The sequence below is a fragment of the Rhinolophus hipposideros genome (assembly GCF_964194185.1).
Source record: "Rhinolophus hipposideros genome assembly, chromosome: 4".
In the NCBI taxonomy this organism is placed as follows: domain Eukaryota; kingdom Metazoa; phylum Chordata; class Mammalia; order Chiroptera; family Rhinolophidae; genus Rhinolophus; species Rhinolophus hipposideros.
The window spans coordinates 12,989,111-13,013,058 of record NC_138050.1 but is presented as its reverse complement, the minus strand read 5'-3'; the positions used below and the strand labels follow the sequence as shown (position 1 = coordinate 13,013,058).

At 39.6% G+C, this 23,948-nt stretch overlaps 1 protein-coding gene across 7 annotated transcripts in view; it reads left to right on the top strand.

Moving 5' to 3' along the window:
- The window catches only part of DCLK1 (doublecortin like kinase 1), a 313,253-nt gene that overhangs the window by 220,833 nt on the left and 68,472 nt on the right, over positions 1 to 23,948 (top strand). For 3 of the 7 annotated variants that reach the window (XM_081047041.1, XM_081047042.1, XM_081047040.1), the window contains exons 5-6: positions 1,127 to 1,243; positions 16,740 to 16,834. In XM_081047041.1, coding sequence (XP_080903167.1) covers positions 1,127 to 1,243; positions 16,740 to 16,834 — 212 coding nt within the window. Of the gene's footprint in view, positions 1 to 1,126; positions 1,244 to 15,549; positions 15,821 to 16,739; positions 16,835 to 20,698; positions 22,277 to 23,948 lie in introns of those variants that run through there. The other 4 variants (XM_081047043.1, XM_081047044.1, XM_081047045.1 and 1 more) reach the window with 3 other exon arrangements.

The window sequence follows — 23,948 nt, the reverse complement described above, 5'->3', positions numbered from 1 at the left end:
AAAATGTTCTATAGCCATTAAATGAAAGAGTGAGAATGCTCTTAATATCTTGTGGTATGAAAGGAGCGGGTAACAGATGGATATGTACAAACTAATCCCAATGTTGTTTAAGTATATAAATGAGTAGAAAAAAATTCTGAAAGTTTGTGTACCACATTCCAAAAAAAATAAAAGTATCTCTTGATGGGTGTTTTTTAGATATTTTTTTATGTTTTTCTATCTACAATGAATATTGATTATTATTACTAGCTTAAAAATATTTTTATTTATTACAAATGGTTCTTTAAAAATAAGATGTATGGATTGGCACAACATTGTAATTGGTCAATACAGGTTACTAAGAGAGAGATAAAAAGCTCTTTAAGATTGTTTAGTGTTGAATTTAATGAACACAAATACCAAGGATTTAAATCTAATGAAAGCAAAGTTGTTTCTCAGCCTCAGGCAAAAATTCATTTTATAGACACCATCGTGTGGTTGCACAGACTCCCACGGTGGCCTTGTAGCTGGGTGAAGTCACCCCTTTACTGATTTTACCGCTTCTGAGCCAATGCTCAGAAGACCCGCAGCTATTGCTGCAAGGATTCCCAAGAACAATAAACTTGGGATGGGTGGAATCTTTCATAATAGGTGGAATGTTCCATCACTTCCTTCCTAGCTTGGCTTATGAGGTTGACCTTTTATATAACATTTTTCTTGGAAGAAAGAACAATTTATCCCAGAAGAGATATATAATATATTATATATGTGTGTATATATATATATATATATATATATATATATATATATATATACACATATATATATATACACACAAATAAGGAAGGGGTGGGTGGAGAGAAACCAACAAAATCACCACTTTACCAGCCTATTACTCCCAATGTGTCCAAAATATTATTGCAAGAAGGTAAACTAGAAGGTTTGGAGTACTGCTTCCTGGATGTGGAAGATGCCTGCTGTGCCCTTTCACGTTTTCTTGGTTCCTTTGTTATAGAAGAGCATGGGGCTGGCAGGAAAAAGGAGTGGCTGAGGACGGCCATGTATTTCTCCTTACAAACTTAGCGTACATTTTGAATGGGGTGTGCCATGACCCTATAACGACGTGTGGTTCTCGTTCTTTCCCCAGAATGCCGAGTGGTGAAGTCCACTTCCTACACCAAAATAGCTTCGTCATCCCGCAGGAGCACCACCAAGAGCCCGGGACCTTCCAGGCGCAGCAAGTCCCCAGCGTCGACTAGCTCAGGTAAAGCTGCAAAGGCGACTTTGGAGAAACTGACTTGTTTCTGACGCGTGACGAGCAGAGGGGATGTGAAACCCAGAGAGAGAGGGTTTAAGGTAGTGTAGGTTCCGGTTTATAATTTTAGAACATGCTAGAGTGGTGGAAGAGATTTTTTCCAGAGTCTGACACGTTGGCTGTAAGAAAAAACATCGAGCTTGGGAAAATTAACTTAGTGAAGACTCACATTGCCCTCAACTGGAAGTGTACGACCAACTTGCATAATTTCTACCACAAAAATTAATTTTTCGGACTAAGGGCCTTCGACTCCAGGAGTCTGTTAAAGCCTTTATTCTACTTGGTACTGGCTTATGAAGACTTTCCAGTTTGTATCTGCTGGACCTTTGTTAAACGCTGGCTCCCAGCAGGGCTGTGAGAAGGAGCGCCCAGCGCAGGGATAGCGGTGGTGACACGGCCTGTGTCTGGTGCTCACTGGGCATCCGTGCTGGTGTGGGCGCAGGATGTGTACTCACAAGATGACCATCTCAGCCCTGACTCTTCCTTCTTTGGTCCTAAAACTGACATGAATCATTTAGGTTGTTCTTGGTTTTGAGTTTTGTTTTGTGTTTTTGGTCTTAGGTACAAGGTCTGTTTCACTATTAAAAGGGATTCTTTATTAAATGATATAAATGTTGAATGGGAATTATTAAATGATCATACATCAAAGTGACAGTCACCTGATTTCATGAAGACAGAGATGCTCTTAGGGACAAAGACCTGTATGTAGGGCCTGTCCAGAGGCCTTCTTGTATTCAACAGCATGGACCCAAAGAGATGGGAAAAGATCTCTAGGCTGGAGCTCCAAGGTCTGCCTCTGGAATCACTCACCAGCTGTTGCACTATTGTGTAAGTTACAACCTCTGTATTTAAAAATGGAGGTGCTATAATCTGGAAGTAAAACTGAAACCTTGGAAGAAGGAACTCTTTTTTTGTTAATTAAAGTTAATTGGGGTGACAATTGTTAGTAAAGTCGCATAGATTTCAGGTGTACAATTCTGTATTACATCATCTATAAATCCCATTGTGTGTTCACCACCCAGAGTCAGTTCTCCTTCCATCACCATGTGTTTGATCCCTGTTACCCTCATCTACCACACCCCTCCCCCTTTACTCTCTGGTAACCACTAAACTATTGTTTCCGTCTATGAGTTTTGGTTTCTTCATTTGTTGATCTTGTTCCTTTTTTATTTTCAGTTTTATATACCACATATCAGTGAAATCATATGGTTCTCTACTTTTTCTGTCTGACTTACTTTGCTTAGCCTAATAATCTCAAGATCCATCTTTGTTGTTGCAAATGGTATATAAGGGATTCATACAATTCAGCAACTAAAAAACAAACAACCCAATTAAAAAATGGGCAGAGGACCTGAATAGACATTTCTCCCAGGAGGACATACAGATGGCCAATAGACATATGAAAAGATGCTCAGCATCCCTAATCATCAGAGACATGCAAGTAAAAACCACAATGAGATATCACCTCACCCCAGTCAGAATGGCTATCATCAACAAGACAAATAGTAACAAGTGTTGGAGAGGCTGTGGAGAAAAAGGAACCCTGATACACTGTTGGTGGGAATGCAGACTGGTGCAGCCGCTATGGAAGGCAGTTTGGAGATCCCTCAAAAAATGAAAAATACAATTACTATATGACCCAGCAATTCCTCTTTTGGGTATCTACCCAAAAAATCTGAAAACATTTATCGGTAAAGATATATGTGCTCCAATGTTCATTGCAGCTTTATTTACAGTGGCCAAGACATAGAAATGACCAAAGTGTCTTTCAATAGATGATTGGATAAAGAAGATGTGGTATATATACACAATAGAATACTGTTCTGCCATAAGAAGAAGGAATTCTTTTGGCTGGATAGCTAGAGTACCCAGCCCAAGTTGGTTCTCTAAGAGTCACCTTCTCCTTGGGGCTTTACTGATTACAAGTATTCGCTAAGCAGGTTTCCAAAGACCTTTTCCTCTTTTGATGTTCTATTTGAGTGGCAACAATGGACTGCCACTGTCCCCTTCCCACAGCATGGCCTTCATCATAACCAGCCAGGGAATAAGTCTCAGAACATGGCTGTCACTTGAGGTGCAGCTTGTTCACCCCTCTAGTTGAAGGGTGGGCTGAGAACTCCTCCCTAAATATGACATAGCTCACCCAGATTGGATGAACCCTAAAATGAGACATTGCTAAAAGGTAAGGTAGTAAGATCCAATGTTTAGAGTGCATAAATATCACTTGGGAACTCGGTAGTGTTTGTCATCCTGATCACGCCCCCTCAGATTCTAAGACCATAAATCTCTCTGTGATTTAGCAAATATTCCAGGTTAATCTGGAATTAATTAATCTGATCAGACTGGAATTAATTAATCTGATCTGATCAGATTGTCTATAGCCAATAGTTAAAGAAACGTTCGGTAAAGGAAGTGGTTCCCAAAGTGTGGTTCCCCCGATCAGTAGTTTCACCATTACCTGAGTACTTGTTGGAAATGCAGCCTTGGGTTTTTCCCTGGACGCACTGAATCACAGACTCTGGAGCTGGGGCCCAGCAATCTGCATTTTCCTATACCCTCCAGCTGAATCTGAGGCTCACTCAAATTTGAGAACCACTGAATTACAGACAACAAAGGGGAAATGAATACAGGAAGTCAGTTGACTCTGGATAATCTGTTATGAAAGATATGGCTTGTCTTCACTTACTGGCGTGATAGACATGACTTCCTTTCTACCTCCTTGCTTGCTTCTGAGTGGCAAAGTCCATCTGTAATGGCTGCAGCCAAGTGCAGACGTCTAGACACCTTGAAGTGTAGATCAAGAGAGCAGTGAGCATACGAGAGTGACAAATGCCAGCTTCGTTTTCTCCATCCTTTTTGTGGCCAGCCTTCAGAGAACCAATCCCCTGGGAGAGGATAGACTTTCTGCCTGAAGATCATCCCTTCCCTGGAAACTGATACTGCGGAAAGCCTTTCCCTACAAGAGACACACCACCTACATACAGAGATGTGGACCTCCAAAATGACAGAGTGATGCTGGAATTGCTGCGTGTAAACCTTCCCTGGGAGACCTTAGCTTGTTCATTAACCTGCTAACAGGTTAAAACTGAGCTCTTTGGAGGCTCTTGGACAAAGACCATTTCTCCTTTGCCCTGTCCTTTGGGATGAACTCCCATGGGGTAGTAAGAGAGAAAGCTGTCATGGGCTTGACAGCCTTCTGCCCCTAACATCTTGTCTATTTAGTGCCATCACAGAAGGATGTGAAGGAGAAAGAAGCCCCACATTAACTGAAACGTTATCAATACAACTAAAAAAACCATGAATATTAAAGAACAGAATTAGTCCTCAATCCAAATCAGCTCTGACTTGATAAATTTTACTTAATCTTTCCTCTCTTTCTCTTAGTATATATACCATGAATTTTAAAATATCAGGTGTGTGTGGGGGGCGACATTTAATAATGAGTGATTAGTCAAATTCTTATGGCTTTTACAGTATAGATATTTCAAGAGACTCAATATACACTCTTGCTATTAATTTTTGTTGTTGTTATTGTTGTTAACAGGTTTTGTTTTTGAGACCTGTAGCCAGTTAGATGTTCCTGGGTTTGGATGGAAGTTTCTTTTCCTTTTTCTTTTTGTCCCCATAAGTCAAGAAAGGTAGGGGATAGGTCAGATTATTGTGCACAAGTCAGAGAATAGAATCATGAGACCTGGAACAGCTACTGTTTGCTGCTAACGTTCCTATTACAGATGTAAGAAAAATGTCCCCACACTTTCTGTCTGTCTGATTATGGGAGCCAAGATTGAATGGAAGGAAATGGGAGGAAAATATGGTAAGAGAATTTTTGCAACTCAGATATAACCTGGTAAATAGTGAAGAGCCTGTTTTATTCCAAAAAACAATCTAAAATTTGAATTAAAGTAAAAAGAATCATGAATCTAACCTTAAAAAGACTTTAAAAAATGAATTCATTAAAAAATAAATACAGGAAATTATTTCCCTTTAGAGTTAACTGGTAACATAGTCACTATTCAGCATCTCTAAGATTATATAAATCTTATAAATATAATGTATTTAATTATAATCTCATAAATATAGATGGCTATAGCATTCACCAAAAGTAATTTCAGAAACTCAACAAAGCAGCTAGGCAAATGTATTAAATGCATTTCTATTTGTTACTGCCAAGATTTGGAACTATTGCTTTTGGAAGTTTAAAATGGATAGGATACGTTACCTCAAAATCAATATATTGCTTCACACGAGCATTTCTATTTTCTATTGTTTCCCAGAAGCTCTTTTCAACTTAGTGAAAACCTGGTTGGTTTGACCAGCACTAACTTGGAATTTATGATTCCAGGTGCGGCATGCCAGGTAGTTCCATTTCCAGAAATAAAGTGAAATCCAAATCTATTTTAAAATCAGTATGTTCTTGAAAAACTACCTTCATTCCAAGGTGTCTTTAACCACTAGGTCAAAATTAATCAAATAGCACTGATCCCGTTTTGTTTCATATGAGTCTTTTATGCATATATAATTTTCAACTTCTTGCATTTTGATCTAGAAGATATTCCATAGAACCATTTCCTGGTTATGTAACAGCTTATCACATGCAACGACTGTCTCTTGAGTCTGACTTGCCACGAAATCTTACCATCTTCTTCTGGGTGATTCTAATTTAGAGAGGGTTTACAGAGCAATGGTACCCAGTCAATCACAAATACGTTGATGATACCAGTGACCTCAAGACTACTTCCTTTCCCTGGGATGGAAGCCTGGGGTTCAGGAAGTCCAGTGATATTTCCATTTCTTTTCAGTTGCAAGTGTGGCTGCTGGATGTCAGGGGAGCCCCTGCCTTGGGCCCCTCTCCGGAGCTAGTCTAAGACTCCTGTCTCTACTCAAGTATGGCTCTTACAACCAGTGGAAAGGAGCAGTGAATTAGCCCAATATTAATTGCATCATCATTTTTTTTAAAATCAGTGTTTTAATAAATCATGAAGATAGGAATTTGAACAATTTTGCTTTCATACCTCTTGCATACTGATGTTGTCCAAAACCCCAATCACCGTTGTGAACCTGACTCTTTAACATTAAATAATCTTTGTTTTTCCTCCTAAAATATTAACTTAAAATTTAAAATAATCTCTGCTTCCGCTTTCCAATTTCTACTTCCAGTATCATCTTCCTGCATTATCCAGAGATTGGAGCATAGTATAAAGTTAAGATTTGCTCAGTTTTCATGCCATGCTATTGTTCATGATAATATTGCTAACATATATTTAAATGAAACATCAGGACTTTTATCTCTTTGATCTTTCTTGATTTTCCAAATTGTCTTCCAACAACAAGCAACACAATATTATTATTTGTTTTGTAACAATATAGTGCGTTTTTAGAAATGCGGAAGCAGAGGCGGGGCTGGGGCAATTGCCTGTCCCAGAGTCACAGCGTTAACAGTGGCAGCACAGGGCTGGCACCTGGGGCTTCCAGTACTCCAGACACAGCAGGCTGGCAGTCTTTGATATCTTTTTTTTTCTCCTCTGCTTATTAAACTTTTGACCTGCAGGAAATAACTAATACAGCACTTGGTGTAACATTGCAATATACATCATAACACTTTGGAACAGAAGCCTAAGTATGAGTGCCAGGCACCAGCTTTCTGCAGGTGAAATGATTCACCCCAACTTCATGATGTATGTCAATGGGAGACAGAAGCCTTTCCATGTAAGTCAGTGTTAGAACGAGATTGAGAATCTTCTATAAATCTTCTCTTTGTCCTGTACCCATTCCTCTTCTTGGGACTAAAAGAAGTTAGAGTTGATTTATTAATGTAAGGTGTTCAATTACACATTCAGAAATTTCAAACATGAGTCTGCCAGTGTCAGACATTTGCTAGGCTCTAACACTGTAGAGATGAAAGAAACAGCCTCTACTCCCAAGATCAAGCCCCGTAAATAATTTATAGATAACATAATTCACATACCTGTTGAATTATTATTAGTATCCATAACAGAGAGAGTCCAAAGAAAGCGATTGAAACTAGAAAAAAAGAAAAACCAGAAGCCTTAATAACACACAAGAAAATAACGATCCCCCAGACAATTGCATGCTGAGACATTGAATGTGATACCAGTAAGAAAGGGGAAAATGGTTTTAGTTGCTTCTTAAAAGAAACAAGAAAATATAAAAACATTATAAAGAGTGTTTAATATGGGTTGAATCTTTATTCATGCATGTTCGTCTTTGGAACACAGACATCTCATAAAATGTGTAATTTAAAAGTGAAATTATTTTAAACAAATTTCTTTTTTTAAATTATATTCGGGAATATTGGAGAACAATGTGTTTCTCCAGGGCTCCTCAGCTCCAAGTCATGTTGTTGTCCTTCAATCCAGTTGTGGAGGGCGCAGCTCAGCTCTAAGTCCAGTCGCCATATTCAATCTTTAGTTGCAGGGAGCGCAGCCCACCATCCCATGCAGGAATCGAACCGGCACCCTTGTTGTTGAGAGCTCGCACTCTAACCAACTGAGCCACCTGACCGCCTGGCTGCCCCCCAGATTGCTTTACCTGTACAATAATTTATAACAAAATATCCTCAAAATCAGAGTACAATATGCACTAATTTGATTTCAATAAGAAAAGATAAAGTTTAGTTTGCTTTATATTATTTTCTTAATATTAAAAGTATAAGAAAACCACATTTATCTATCTTGAATTTTCATTGATAGAGTCCTCCTTAAAACTTACAGATTTCAAAATTTTGACCTCTTCTTAGATCCTGTAGAAGATCTTTGGGGTTTTCCGTTTGTTTGTTAGATTGATTGTTTGTTTGTTTTAGAGGTTTTATTTCCACTTAGATCAATGGCCAACTTTTTCTCATAGAATGACACCCTCTATTTAGAATCTCTCTGTATAGAAGCCTTGGCAAACATAACTGAGCCCCCCAGTGGGTACCTTACAGTCATGAATTCAAGCATGAGCTGATGGACTTCTGTGCCTTTCAGAAGCATTTAGTCTAATGTAGAAACACTCCTGTCAACAACCATTCACTCAGTATATGTTGAGAACCCACCAGGACTAGCAATGTGGGGTGCTGGAGATGCAAGGCTGAATATTGAACAGAGGGAAAAACTGGGTGCTTTAGTAAATTACCGTCTGCCATGACTGAAGCACCAGTCTATCCTTCCCGGGCTTAACACTTACTTTTATGTGACTGGAAACCCTGAAGTCTTCTTATTTATGCTATCCAAATTTTACTTTTTTACATAAAAGTATTTTATGCAACATATTCAGATAAGAATCAAAGCTGGGGAAGCAAAGAGAATTTTAATCAGCCTACTAGTTCCATTTGTCAACTTTTTAAATTTATATCAAACACCTTCAAAGGCAGATTGCTGGCTATTAATTTTTAGTTCAGTCTTTTCCTTTGGTGTAGAGATTTCATCCTAGTACATTCTCTGGAGGATTATTTTTCCTGCGTTGGGGTTCCAAGGGAATTGCTGAAAACAGAATGCACCAAGAAAATCAAGAGGGCTGATGACTCATCATTGTGTCTAGAATTTTTTTGCTGCATATAAAGCTCAGTAATTCATCCATTCTCTTTCCCTGGGCCCTTCTACTCATACTGCTCGCCCTCAGCAGGTGAATATCTCCAAAGATACTTTTCAAAACTTTGAACATTTATCTTGACCCACTGTGTATATGGGGGCAGCAGCCTACCCCAAATGCTTTTATAAACCCCTCTCTGTTAATGCCTCGTGTTAATTAAACAAATATTTCCTGAGGATATACTGTTTTCCAGGCATGTATTAAGTCCCAAGATTACAAAGACGATTAAAGCACAGTTCTTGCTTTCAAGTTGGGAGACAAACACCTATACCACTTACTATAACAGTGCTGTGTTATGACAGCCCAGAGGAAGAATGGGTTAAATCTCATTAACTGGGTCAGAGAAAGCTTCCAAGAGAAAAAGACTAATAAATTGAGACTTGAAGGATAAGAAGAGCCAGGAGGACACGGCCACCTGAGTCAAGGCAAAAAGGCATGCAAGTATATTTGAGAAACAGATACCAGTTCAATAAAAATCAATGATAAAATAGGAAAGGGTTGAAGACAATGGTGATAGCTCGGTTGCTTGTGGTCAGATTGCACAGGGCCACAAAGGCATGGTTTTGTTGTAGGTATTATGGGGTGAAAGGGGATTTATAGTGACTGTGATTTTATTTTTATTTGAATTTTAGAAACAGTGGTAGTGGTAGAGAGGATGACTACACGTGAATGGCTAAGGGCCTGGAAGGCTCCATGAGGCCACTGCAGTCGTCCTGGAAAGAAACTGATGGGACAGAATTTAAACAGCAATGTTGGAAGTGGGGGAGACTTCAAAAGGGAAATGAAATCAGGAATTTAACTGGATATGAGGGCAGAGAAAGAGAGAGGAACCAGAGACGAGGAACAGGTTTGTCAACTGAGGAGAGAGGCAAGGAATGTGTTCCATTTGAGACATGTGGAGTATACGTTGGTTTGGAAATGTTTAGGAATAAGTAATGGTGTTTAAGTTCGATTCGAGCCCACAATACACATTTGAGAGACTGGCATATAGTAGTGATTTAAACAATAGGAGGGTAAGCTACCTTTCTCCTGATCCCAATGAGAGATTTATAAAGTAAAGATGACAATGGGACACTGAGGGACATCTGCAGTTCTAAGAGCACATCTGAGGAGGCAGGAGAACCAAGAGTGCAGTGACAGAAGTCCAAGGGGCAGACAGCTTTGAGATGGAAGGAGAGATTAGAAATGTTCAATGCTTAGAAGTCCAGTAGCATGAGAACCAAAAGGAGGTCATAGGATTTGGCAGCAAAGACACCACTGGGAACCTGTAACAAGACCAGAGGGCTGGGGGCATCCTCTGGGCATTGTGTCCCCTGGGGGTCATTGTGGGACTGCTCCACGGCTGACTCCCAGGCTTAACTCTAAGGGGAGGCTGTCCTGTGATACCTGGTAGGGTGGGGGCAAAGCACCCACCAGGCGACCAAGGGGGCCGCAGAGCCAGCCCTTCAGTCCCAGGACCTTCATCCACCTTGATCCAAGGTGCCCTCAGCGCCTAATTCCCTCATGATAACCACAGCCTGTTCTGGAATCCCCACTGACACATTTTCATAATTTTACATCGAAAGATTCCAGATGATCCTGTTTTAATGTTGAATTAAACATCTTTTTCCTTTTACCCGGAAATCATCTTTGACTCCTTTTCCCCTCCCCTTCTACATCGAATTTGTCACCAGTCTCCTTGGCTCCTCCTCTGTCATGCTGTACTAAGACTCCGATATCTCACAGGCTACAGACACTGCTTGCTAGCTGGCCTCCTCCCTGCATTGGTCCTCTGCCCCTTACCTCTGCTCTGCACACCAAGGTCAGATTTGTTGCCCTTTTTCTTTCTGCCAATAAAGTCTCAGCTCCTTATTCTCCGCTGAAGAACTACCTAGATTTGGCCACAGTCTTCCTTTCTAGCCACATCTGCCACTTCTCTGGATTTTTGCTCTATTCTAGAAATCAATTTAAATTTTCACCAGGTACCCCTTTTCCATCTCTAACCATTATTGCTAGAAGCCTTCCTCTGTTACTTTAGCTGTCAAAAGGACACATTCCCAATTTGACTCCAGTGACCTCTGTGAAATGTTCCCTGATCACCTCACTGTTTAGGGTCTTTCCCACCTCTAAGATCCTGTGCCGATGGATTTGGCTCTCAGTACAGGTGAAGTATTGTATCATCCTACTAGGCTGTTAGGTTTCTGAGAGCAGGAGTTATTTACACATTCATGGTAACTGTTGGGTAAATGTTGAGCAGATGAGTGAATGGAGAAATACTAGGATCTGTTCAAGTTGCTCAGATTTCCTGAGGTTCAAGGGCCTTTTTGTGTGTGTGTAAATGTTTATTAAAAAAAAAAAAAATTATAGAGCCATGTCCTTTTCTCCATCCCCACTCTTTCTATTGACTTCACACTTCCTATTATTCTCAGAAGATAGGCTCTTTGAATTGGACCCATTGTCTCAGTTTAAGACGAGAGTATAGACAAATGGAGAAAGTCAAGGTTCTACCTCACCTCTCAGCTGAGCCCCTATGAAGACAGAATTAGGAAAAAGCATCTTCTCCCAAGAGTCTCCGCCTGCCATTAGATAGTTATCTTTTTCTCTTTGCCTCAGTTGACTCCATCTGTTTTCTTTCTGTTTTTGTTTCTCTCAATAATGTGACAAGCAATGGACAAAGGCTGGGAAAAAGATTTAGAGTATCTACAGCCTCCTCCATGATCAGAGAGTGAAGGAAAATCCGAGGCAAGCAGCCAGATCTCCCCAGCAAAGTGCCTGAATCACCACCCCACTGAATACACAGTCGGACACCCATATGTATGCAAACACGTTCCCTCCTCATAAATAAATGAGCTACCTCAAGTGCAGAAAGAAAATAGGGAAAGGGCAAGGTAGATGTTCATGCCCCAAAAGTTACTTACCTTGTAATGAGATGGTCTTGCTTGGAGATTGCTTTAATTTCAGGATGAGTCTGAGACATTTGAACATTTAGCTTTCACTTGATGTCTGAGACTTAAAAGAATGCAACTGTAAAGAGAAGAACACTTTAAGTTCACAAAGAAGTTGCTAAACTATTGTATACATGAGGCTAAAGTCATTTAAAAGGAGCAATGAATTAATAAAAGTAAGCCAAGTATTTCCAAATTATAGAATATTTTAGTAATTTTCATATTCAATGATACGTTTTGGGTGACAGGGACCAGCGGATAGTCAGGCACATAGTAAGTGCATGCTGTGTGTACCAACTGGTTGATTACAGAACCCCGAATTCATGGCTCCAAGGAGTAACATAGAGTGGGATCACCTATCTTAAATGAAGGAAAAGGTGACGTGGGATTCGTCATGAGAAGTAATGTGCCGTGACCAATCCATACTGTTGTGTCCTTGGTGGGACTAGGTGGTGGCCAAGTTGAAAAAAAGAGAGGACCGTGGAAGAGGGATGGTAGAAGTCAGCTTCACAGACTTTTTTCTACAGTTCTTTGGTGGCCAGATGTGTAATTGAGTCCTCAGGGGATTGGTGAATAATCCAGCCTAAAGTTTAGCACCTGTCACTCAGGAAGTAACAAGCGGAGCAAGAGTTAGAGGGTTTAAGGAGAATATACCTGACAGACCTGAGCAAAGGAAACCAGAACTGGGTCTGAAGGGGTGAATTTGTTAAGCACTTTAGTAATTCAGAGGTTAGTAACTTCAGCCTGAAGTAATTGTTAGGCCTACTTTACCATTTGAAAACAACCATGTGAAGTTAAATGTTTCCCATTCAAGATAAAGAATTGTTTAATAAAGCCCTCTGTAAAGTAAGGCCATTTGTTAGTTGCATTTTAATAAGTTCTGTTAAATAAGTGACAAAGCCCTTTTTATTGGCATTCAGGGACTTCTGGTATTACAGGATAAAAAGCAGCTGAACTCAATAAGTATGTCAAACTTACTTAGGAAATAAATTTATTTATTCCGACAGTGATTCAACAATAAGGTGTCGGATGTTTTCTGGGTGTCAAGAGCTGTTTTAAGAAATTGCTAATGCTTTTTACGTGGCCAAGAGGAAGAGTTTGAACAGAACTCTGACCCTAAGAATACAGGCCGTTCCCAACTTTCAAGCAGGTTGTGTTCCAAACATGTTTGATTGTAAATGACTTGTTTGGCAGTCAAGCTTCATTTTTCCAGAGAGATGAGGCAAAAATAGATGCCTGAGCTCAGTGGCTTTGAATGAAGGATGCAGGTCCGAGTGCCCCAGTGGACAGAGACCATTAATTCTGAAGCCCTACATTATGCCACCCCTGCCTACCTCTCCTGCATCCTAATTCATAAGGCTCTGTCATCTGCTCCTGTCATCTGCTGAGCTAACTGATTTAGGTCTCTTAAGGCACCACACTTGCTCCTTTGTCCATAGCCAGCCATGAAACAGGTAGTCTCTCCCCTTGGCATTCTTCTCCTTTATCGTGCTTTACCCTCCCTCACCTGGCGAACTCCTACTAATACTTAGGTTCTGGCTCTATTATCCGCTAACCTTTCTGTATGGCGTATGCCAACCTTGACTCCACAGATTGTTAGAATTCCAACAGCAACACCCACTACTTCCCCTCTCAAAATACTTTACTGTGATGACTAGTTTGGTGACCTGATTTCCCTGAAGGCTAGAAGGTTGGTGAAGAGTGCATTTTTGGATTGCCTGGATTCGATCTCCAGCTCCACCCTGTATCAAATTGCTTATCATCTTTATGCCTCAGTTTCCTCATCTGTAAAATGATACTGCCTGCCTCACAAATTATTGTGAGAGTTAAATGAGGATATGTGCATACATATATGTACATATACATATACACATATATATGTGTGTGTGTTTATATATGCATACATCACACAAACACACACACCAGGGGTGCCAAAAAATGTATACAAGTGGACACTTTTTCAACGTTCCTCAAGCAGTAGTTCTCCATAATCAGAAGTGTCTGGATGCTGATGGTAACCACTTTGAGCACCTCTTGTAATTGCAGAGGTCAAACGTGACTTGTATTCATCTTTTGTTATTGGCATATATTCTTATAATTTTAATACAGTTTTCCTTTCTTAAAATGTGTATATATTTTTTGGCACCGTGTGTGTGTGTGTGTGTGTGTGTGTGTGTATGTAGTTTAAGTATATTAACTTCTCCATAGAAAATAAATTCTTCAATAATCTGAGATGCACACATAATGGGCAGTTACAAAACACGCTTTTTGTTATATTATTTTGCTTTTTTAAGCAAGGTATTCCTAAAGCTATTTTCACTTTCTTTTTTCCCTTCCCTCTCCCCCCCCCCATTAACTTGATAAGAGTAGTCTCAATATTTAAAACTATCAATATTGGGGACGGCCAGATGGCTCAGTTGGTTAGAGCGTGAGCTCTGAACAACCAGTTTGCCAGTTCGATTCCCTCATGGGCCAGTGAGCTGCGCCCTCCACAACTAGATTGAAGACAATGAGCTGCCGCTGAGCTGCCGGAGGGGTGACCGGATGGCACAGTTGGTTAGAGCGCGAGCTCTTAACAAGAAGGTTGCAGGTTCAGTTCCCACATGGGATTGTGGGCTGTGCCGCTGGCAACGGGACTTGGAGCTGAGCTGCGCCCTCCACAACTAGATTGAAGGACAATGACATGACTTTGAGCTGATGGGCCCTGGAGAAACACACTGTTCCCCAATATTCCCCAGTTAAAAAAATTAAAATGTCAATACTGTGTTTGCTTCCCCATTTGCTCATTTTCCCCCAATCTGTGTAGTCTTTAGGTGAGACATAAAGACATAAAGTGAGCAAAGAAGATACTGCATTCTTAAAACCTGTTTTTCAGTCATATCCTAGGTATCTCTTGTTTATTGGTTTATTATCTGTAGATTCTGCCTCTACCCACAGCTCTTTAGTCTTTGCCTATTTCACAGCCCTTTCCGTAGAGCAGGGGTGTCCAAACTTTTTTCAACATTTTTTACCAAGGGCCATATGCAGTAAAATACACAAACAGCCGGGCCATTCACTCGAGGTAAAGTACATATTGCCTCACCTGGTTTATTTAAGTAAACTAAATATATTTTTGGAATTTGCTGTGGGCCAATTAACAATGGATTGCGGACCGCAGTTGGCCCGTGGACCGCAGTTGGCCTGTGGACCGCAGTTTTGACACCCCTGCCGTAGAGGTTACTGGCTGGGAAGTCCAGTGCAAAGAGGCCTGAGCATCAAGCTCAGTACAGAAAGAACTGTAGGATGTAAGCAAATTAAAGCATTCTCAGTATTTCCTACTTCAAGCTGTCAAAGAAAGAAAAAAAAAGTTTGTTGTTTTTTTTTTTTTTGAGTTACCAAATACATTGCGAAAGCAAAATTACATATTAGTGCAATGTGGGTTATATTACATTTTTTAAAGGGCTTTGGAGATGACAAAACAAAGACCTTCCCACTTTCATGGGCCCTAATAATGTTTTGTGCAAACACTGTGTATGAAAAATCAATAAACATCCTACTGTACCACTGAATTTTGTGAAGATGTACTTAGTACCCGCTAGTTAGCAGGCTTTAGAAGTTACTGTCATTTTGATTTCCATATGAGTCATTGGGTCTCTTGCCCCCAGAGGTACTTTGTTATGATTCAGCACAAAGTACTGAAAGGGCTCCGGCTTCCGGGAGTTAGTGGTGTTGGGGTGGGGGTGTTAGCAGTGGCTCTGGGTTGGCATGAGGCTTAATTGACACCTTTAATGTAGCCTAAGACAGAACCCGCACCTCCCACTGCTGGTTGGGAGACGTCAGCCTTACGCAGAAAAGGCATCTGCTGATGAAGCCTGCATCTCATTCAGTCTGCCTGGGAGCAGCCTTAGCCATCCTTAACTAACCCACCTGCTTCCCTCCCATTTCCCCGTGCTGGGCTAAGCGCTGGGAAGCGATTTTGCCTTTAGCTTTAGTTCAAACACTACGACTGTGTCCATGTTAGAGCTCATAGAAGGTAAGTTAAATGCATTCTTGCTCTCCCTTTCAGAAAATGTTTCTTATGTACCTTCAAGGATGTGTGTTTGTATGTCTCATGGCTAATTCTTCACTGACTGTGGATGTAATGCATGTAAAAATGTTCTCATTTTTATGGGTAAGATAGATAATGGTGACATTATATATTTTTATAAACTCATTTCTTTAAGTGTTTTTTTATTGTTACTCAGAGAAAAGAATTGCTTACTTGAGTTCTGTGGCTTTGATTCAGTTTAGAGATAATGTTATATGAAAATCTTAATAATCGGGTAAAATTGCAGTGATTTAAACCTGTTAGAAAGCAGCTTTTATTTTTCAACCATGTAAAGACAGATGGGGAGGAATTCCCGAGTGTCTGTGCCTGTTACTTTGTCCTGTTGAGGGCAGATCTTCAGAGTTTAGGCTAAGGAGATGTACAGGGCAGAAGTGGATGCAGGAACTTCTAGAAGTCAGTTCTTAACTATAAAAAGACAGTGATTCAGTTGAACAAGTCACTGAGAATATCACTTGTGAACTGTGCTAATATGTACTCCCACTGGGAGTTACTGGGAAGCTACACTAAAGAATTAAGGATGAATTCCATGGAAAACGTCCCACATCGCCCAGATCCCTTTTGGTACAGTTAAAGGCATCAATAATACATTCATTGGGAAAGTTGTGAAAAGTACAGTTTAAACATTTTTAATGTAATCTACTGCTATACTAAACACAGGATTAATATAACAGTGAATCTCTGAAGAAGGTATTCCCTGAAGCTTTTTCTCAGGACCACAGATAAAAAGGTGTCTGGAATTTTAGCAAATGCTCCTCTGTAGTTGTTTATTTCTCTGATAAGTTGATTTGTCCTGAAATGTCCTTAACGTGCCATTTTTCCTCTCTGTGATTCTTTGTATTTCCAGTTAATGGAACCCCTGGTAGTCAGCTCTCCACTCCGCGCTCAGGCAAGTCGCCCAGCCCATCACCCACCAGCCCAGGAAGCCTGCGGAAGCAGAGGGTAAGGAAATAAGCCAGCTTCTTGCTTACGACCTGTCTGAGCTTTGGTGCAGAATAGCACAGGTGCCAGCAAATAGCTCTCTCATAATAGTGCTCTTGTCTCTAAGTAATAACCAGGTGAGGGCAGATGGTGACCAATGGCAGAGCCTCATTAGACCATGGTTTCTCTTAGATTGCACTCAGGGCTTTTGATTTCTCTGTAAGCTTCTCTAAATCTGAACTTGGAGAAGAATAAACAGTTGCTGCTTCATTTATAAACACCCCGCTCTTTTTGTCCTGTATCACAAAGACTTGGCTTTACTGGCACTGGTTTGTAAGCTTCCTTAGTTATAACGAGGAAGCATCATTATTATCAGCCTTCCTTAAGGAAGGAGAAGGAAAAGTGTCATTGTTGGAGGGGTCTGCAGGGTGAGGAGTTGTTTTGTGGCATAGAATGGTGGTCCAGAGTGGCTTAGGGTCCATGGAGCAGGGGCTGGGTACATATGACATGTGCTTTTGTGGAGGAAACCCACACTGAGCACCATGGTTTTCATCACTACTTATTTTTTAGCTTCTCGTGTAGTAATGGAGAACTTGGCTGAGCTTGGAGACAAAAGTCAAAAAGTTACTGGAAACTGTTAGCTTCTCCATGCTAAGGAAGGGAGTGAGGATTAGCTCTTCTTTCACAGTGGAAGACAGTTTTTAATCCCCTTACAACTGACTGTTTGTCTTTCCCAGTAACACCAAGGCAAGACTGAAAGGAGTGGGAAGGGAGGAGGGGAAGGTGCAGCAGAGCAAGTGGAAAGCCTTTCAGTGCTCTGATTTCACAAGCGAGGTGGGGAGGAAGACATGCGCTTAGAAGGTGTTATCATGGTGCTCACTGAATATTTTACTAAGCAAGGGCTCCTTGGAGGGTTCTGGACTCAAAGACTAGCTGCTTGAATTTGATTTCTTTTATTATGTGTTTTGAAATGAGACTTCTAAGTTCCATAAATTTAAACTATAACCAAGTTGGAAGCTCCTCTGTTTAAACCTCCTGCCGAGGCTGTGTCTGCACACCACCGTCTAAAAGTGGGGGAGGGGGATTCAGTCAATCCTCAATCCCTTTGGAGCCTGTCCCACCAAATATCAGGTCGTATCGTCTTTCTCCACTGATCCTCCTGGCATCAGGTTTGGCCTGTTGAGATTATTTGATGAGGCCTGGGGTTTGGCACCAGCTCCTGCACTAATTGGCTGTGTTATCTTATCCTCTCTGGGACTCAGTTGGAAAAAAACAAAAGAAAAAAAGATGCTCTTTCCAGATAGAAAATCCAATAATGCTATTTCAGTTCCATCTGAGTGTTTTCACTGTGGTTTTCTTCTTGCAGTCTACTTTTGCATTTTAACATACAGGAGTCATAGTGAACTACTAAAAGAAGAATTGGCCAATTTAATTTCATCTCCTAAATGTCTATCCTTGAATGGAGGAAGGGGTAGTAGGGTGATTGTTTTCTTATAAATATTACCCCATGAGGTCCCCATCTATGGGAACAGCCACTAGATATAGCAGAGAAGGGGTCCTTTTTCACAGAACATTCTCTCTTTTGAAGTGTATACTTTGGAGAGTACACCTGGCATAGAAATTCCTCTTTATCCTTTGAGGTTATTAAACTCAGATTCAGGATTTAGCTCATGCTTAGTTGTGGAGATTAAATTAGAGTGATTGAGAATCCCTGCCATAGATCTGAGCTTCTCTCCCCACTTGCTTATTGTGGAGAGCTCTGTCTTGAGGACATTAAGTGCTTTGTTCAATGGTACCTTTGTTTGTAGAATGAGGCCAGAATTTACTTCTTATGTCCTCTGTATTCTCTACTTCATTATGATTTTGTCCAACTAAGGCAGACTATTTCCTTCCAGCTACTAGCAGCTGTGTGCCCAGTGGCTTACGTAATTAACATTGTCAGCACTTAGAAAATGATAATAAGGAGTGGTTCTCTTACAGATACTTCATTTTGTCATTTAAACCACCAATGCAAGCAACACAATCAAGAGGGAAAAACAACCCTATTTGTTTTAGGGAGATAAGGGTTAACCGTTATGTGAAAACATTTATTAAGCACAAGTTGTGAGCAGAGCACTGGATAATTCACGGATGGCTTAGTTTCTAGGCTTTAGAATTGGGTCCATAAAAGAACATCCTCCAGTCATGCCCCATGTCAGTGGACGGGTACATTCCCCTTCATGCCCCATGTCAGTGGACGGGTGCATTCCCCTTCATGCCCCATGTCAGTGGACGGGTACATTCCCGTTAATGCCCCATGTCAGTGTCTGGGTATATTCCCGTTCATGCCTCATGTCAGTGGATGGGCACATTCCCGTTCATGCCCCATGTCAGTAGATGGGTACATTTTTGTTCAAGCCCATGTCAGTGGACGGGTACATTCTCAGCTGCTTTAGCAAGAGGACCTTTCAACTTGGTGTGGAGGCAACTTCATCAAATAACCCCTCCCATTTAAAATGGGCCTTGAATATCCCCCCAAAACTACTCCTATTTCAAATTTGGCTAATGTTCTTCTCAAATGGTTGGCTATACTCCTATGCAGGAAATACTGAAATAAGCGAAAGATGGCAAGTGCTAAAAGAAGACATTTCAATGAATAAATTAACTCTTTTTATTGCAAATTGGAAAACAGTAGCGACTTCTATTTTTCTCTCTGTGTTGCCTAGCAACATGGACAGGAAAATTACTTGGCTGCCCCCCAACACACACACACACACTCACACTCCCTACCTCATTTTAAAAGACAGGAATGTAAGTTGTTTCTTTAAAAGCAATATTGAGAAATTTGACTACTTCAGAAATCAAACATATAAATTATGATGATTTAGTCAGCTTTTTGTTTCTTCCCTTAAAGTCATGTTTTTTAATGTTATCTCTCTTAGAATAGTTATGTACAATAAGAGTTTGCATGCCAGGTATTTTTCTTCATAAAAGTATTGGTGTCAATGCACCAGGGAACCTCCCTATTTTTACAAAACAGTTAGTTAAATTACTGTCTAGAAGCATTTGACTGGTCACAGAAGCAGATATTGGAAGATCTTTTTCATCCATGAATTTTTTTTGGGTCCCGTTTCTTAATATATCAGAAAGAAATGTGTCATGTAGGTTGAATGAAGCTCCCCATTATACTCCCACATTGCTGACTTTTGTGGATTATCTGATCACTCCGATGATGTGAGGAGTGGGAGGTACAAAGTAGAAAAGAAGCCAGGATTCTAGACACTCTGCAGATCTGAGCTGGTTGCCTGGTTACCAACAGAGAGATCTCATAGCAGAAAGGGGCAGAGAGGCAAAATGGGGAAGTGAGAGGTGAGTGGTTGGGGAACCAGGGAAGAATATGGGGAAGGGAGGTAGGTCAAGTCTACGTTCTTTCTGTCTTCCAAGCAGAATTTGAAAAGGCACTGTTCATTGGATTTATGCAATACTCAGTGCAACACCTGAGTTGCTGCTCTGGGACCAGAATTTGCTGAAAGCCAGCTAGGGCTCCTAATAAGTTATTTTGTGAGGTAAGCATGTTCCTCTTCTACCCAGAATAGGAAGAAACTGTTCATGGAAGACTAGCCTAGACACATAGAAGCATTGATAGACCTCAGGGGCTGTAATATTCAACTGGACACAACGGAAGGCAAAAGCTCATGAGCAGTTCAAATCAATAAGGCAAAATATTTTTGTCTTGTTAGATGGTTTCTCAATATCATCTTTCCTCTTATCCAAATTTGGTGACTCTAAAAGGTCTAGTGATATGCGACGTCAGGGATGCTATTCAGTATTGCTCCACTCCTAAGAGAGCCATGGGGCACCCAAGAAAGCCAAGTAAACAAATCTATACCGCCCTTCATCTTACAGGACCTGTACCGCCCCCTCTCTTCGGATGATTTGGATTCAGTAGGAGACTCAGTGTAAAAGAGACAAAGGAGCAATGTATATGGTTTGTGATTGGGTGAAGGTTTCACATTTCCTAAGCAAAAGTCTAACAGCAAAATACACAAAAAAGTTTTGCATACTTTGAAATTATAAAGCCCAAATCATATAAAAGTAAATATATAGGCATTTTATATTCATGATGTTGATCCTTGAAGCAGATTGATTTTTATGCCTCCTACAATGATTTGGTTGGGGGAGCTTGAACACAAACACACTCAATTGCTGAGGTTTTTGGACAAGGCCTGGCTTTAGATAACTTTCATAAATAGACCCAATCAATATTGAGTATAAGAACACACTAATGATGTAGTAATACATAATCATAATTTCTGTGTGTAGGGTTTTCATTTTAATCACAAGTAGACATGTAGATACAATTTTTCTATACTTTCAGTCAAGCAGATTAAAATGGCACTAGAAGACATTTTTTTCTTAAAGTTAAATTCTTTTTAAAATTTAGATTTCTGGTTTTTTAAAGGTCCTTTTACTACAAAATAATAAAAGTATTTAAGTAGATTTTTTTTCTTCCTAGTCAGTAGACAAAGCTCCTTATCATTTTGTGGGTTAATAGAATTGAAGAAAAACGTCAAGCACACACCCATAAAGACTCTAACATCAGGCATTAGGAATTTCCTTGTTTTTGTTGTCAAGCACATTTAATTTTTAAACTTATCTTTCATTGGAAACAGCATAAATATATCTTAAACTACATACTAACATAAAGAACTATAAATTGTATAATCCCTCCCACAACTATATATGTAGTTTTTCAAATGTGTGAAGACTGAAGCTAGGAAACTTTTTTCTTTTTTTACACACAGACCTAAAAAAAATGTGTCTGTACTTCTTCCAAAAATTCAATTTGAAAAGCAAAATTCTTTTAAATGGTGCTGTATAAAGCAGGCCCCAAATATCCAAATCTCCATTCCAAGAAATCCTGGATCCTGCTGGTTTCATATGCAAAACTCCTTTTGTGTTAAACCAAGTAAGTCTATGATTATAACCCATTGTTAACATTAACCTACTAATTCTGCTCTTCTAGTCCTCTTTGTAAAAATTATAGTCAGCTTTGCTTAAACATAAAATAAGTATTTTAAAATCTGAATGTTAAATTAATTTAATGTGTATGGTCTATTGTATTTAAGCCATATCCTAGTGATCATTTAGTTTTACTAGTTCAAACACTAACAATTTGAGACTTGTGAAGCATGGTTTTGATATTCTATAGGCTTGACATATCTCAGTAGGTGATAAATTAAAAATGTATGATGCCATTTGGAGGCTTTTACTTGAGTTTTTTTTCTTCAAATTTTACTTGAAAACTGAATTTAAAAACAAAATGTTTGATTCAAGATGGAGAGAAATTCAGTTGTCATATACTGTTTTAAATGTTACCAATTTATCTCCTTGATAAATTCCTCAACTATCAAATTTTACCATCTGGTTTATAGTTACATATGTTACTTTCGCTTACTTTGCAAGCGAAAAAATATTTCAACCAAAAGAAGAAAAAAAAAATCTTCAGGCAATCTACCAGCATTTGAAAACTTAGCCTTATAATAATTAGTGCCTATTATCCTGTCTGTTGGAGAGAAAGACACTTCTCTGGCAGGTTATTCGAGAACCACAAACTGAACCATTCCATCTTGAAAGAACAGTTCATAATAATACCTGTTCCAGACTTCAGGTTTTAAAACTGTTTCCAATAGCAATGAACAGAGACTCCTGCTGAGATCAAAAGGCTGCTTTGTTTTAGCTGAAACAGTAAACATCTGTGAAGTTGCCTGTGCTGGTGTCTGTTCTAGTTATGTCTTTGTAAAATGCATTACTTAATACAGTTGAGTCCATAAAAGATTAGTATGTATTTGACTGAACTGTCAAAAATGCAAAGAAAGCAGTGGAACAGTTAACTTAAACCTGGTGGGGTCAGATGGTCCAGAAGAAAAATAAATTCCAATAATTTTAACGTCCCTGCACTGTCAATCTTATGGACAACTACTGCTTAGAAAGGTCCAATAAATGCTATTTGTTCTGGATAAGTGGCAGATACTACCAACTGATATGAAGCCCATGGCTTTGTTTAGACACGGCAAAAAGAAACTGGACTTGTACTAATTGACGATGGATATCATGGCCAACTTTCCATTCAAGCAGTTCCAAGGGAAATGCTATTCCACAGCATTTAATCTTTGAACATATGACTTTTATTAAAGGACTGTTCAGGGGCAATATATATCATTTACTTTTTGAAACTGAAGTCCCTCAGAGATTGAAACAGCACACCATTTATAGACTTTGAGATCTCTTTCTATGCAGAGCATAATTCCATTATACTATAGCAGAAATTGAAAAAAATTCTTAGCAACAAATCAGAAGTTTTCAGTTCATTGGTGGAACCAAATTGATGATTTATAGGCAGTTAAGATTTACTTACTTATAGAATTCCTTTAAAAAGTTAGACACTGAATTTTAAAATTGTTCTACTGAACAGGAGAGGACTCCAGCATTTTTGTCCTTATGATAAACCTTAAATGTGCTGTGAAGACACTGCTCTAGTTAAAAGTTTGAAAGTTTTTCATTTGCACTCACTTTTTTCTTAGACATCACAGAAAACGATATGATACATATTTCCCTGCTTTCAGCATTTTAGAAATGTAAAACCTAATAACATATCAAGTGTGAAGTTCAGTGTGAGCTCAAAAGACTGGTTCTGAAAGCCACGTGGTTTGTTTCTTCTTTGTCTTTCTTCATCAGTTAAGTGGCGGGAAGGGGTGGTGGGGGTGGGCTGCGGGGTGAAACCACAATGTTTCTATACTGTTTTAGGCTTTTAAGAGTGTCAGGTCCACCCATCTGTACACATCTCTGTGTTTATATATTGGCTCATCTAAATATTAAAAAAAAATCATATTTTCTAAAAATGTTTTGAACCAGCGTTTATGTACTGTATGTGTTCCCGATGTTACCCAGCATGGTATTTTGGTTGTATCCACTGCAGCTCTATACATGATTAGGCTCTTTTTGTTTTTTTAATTTGAAAATAACAAAGTCTAAAAACCACATTTCTTAATACAAATGAATGAAAATAGAGAACAATGTTCCTGAAAAATTATTCCATGTATTTTAGCCATTGGACTGCAAAATTTTTCATATGTGGCCATATATCTATACAGGT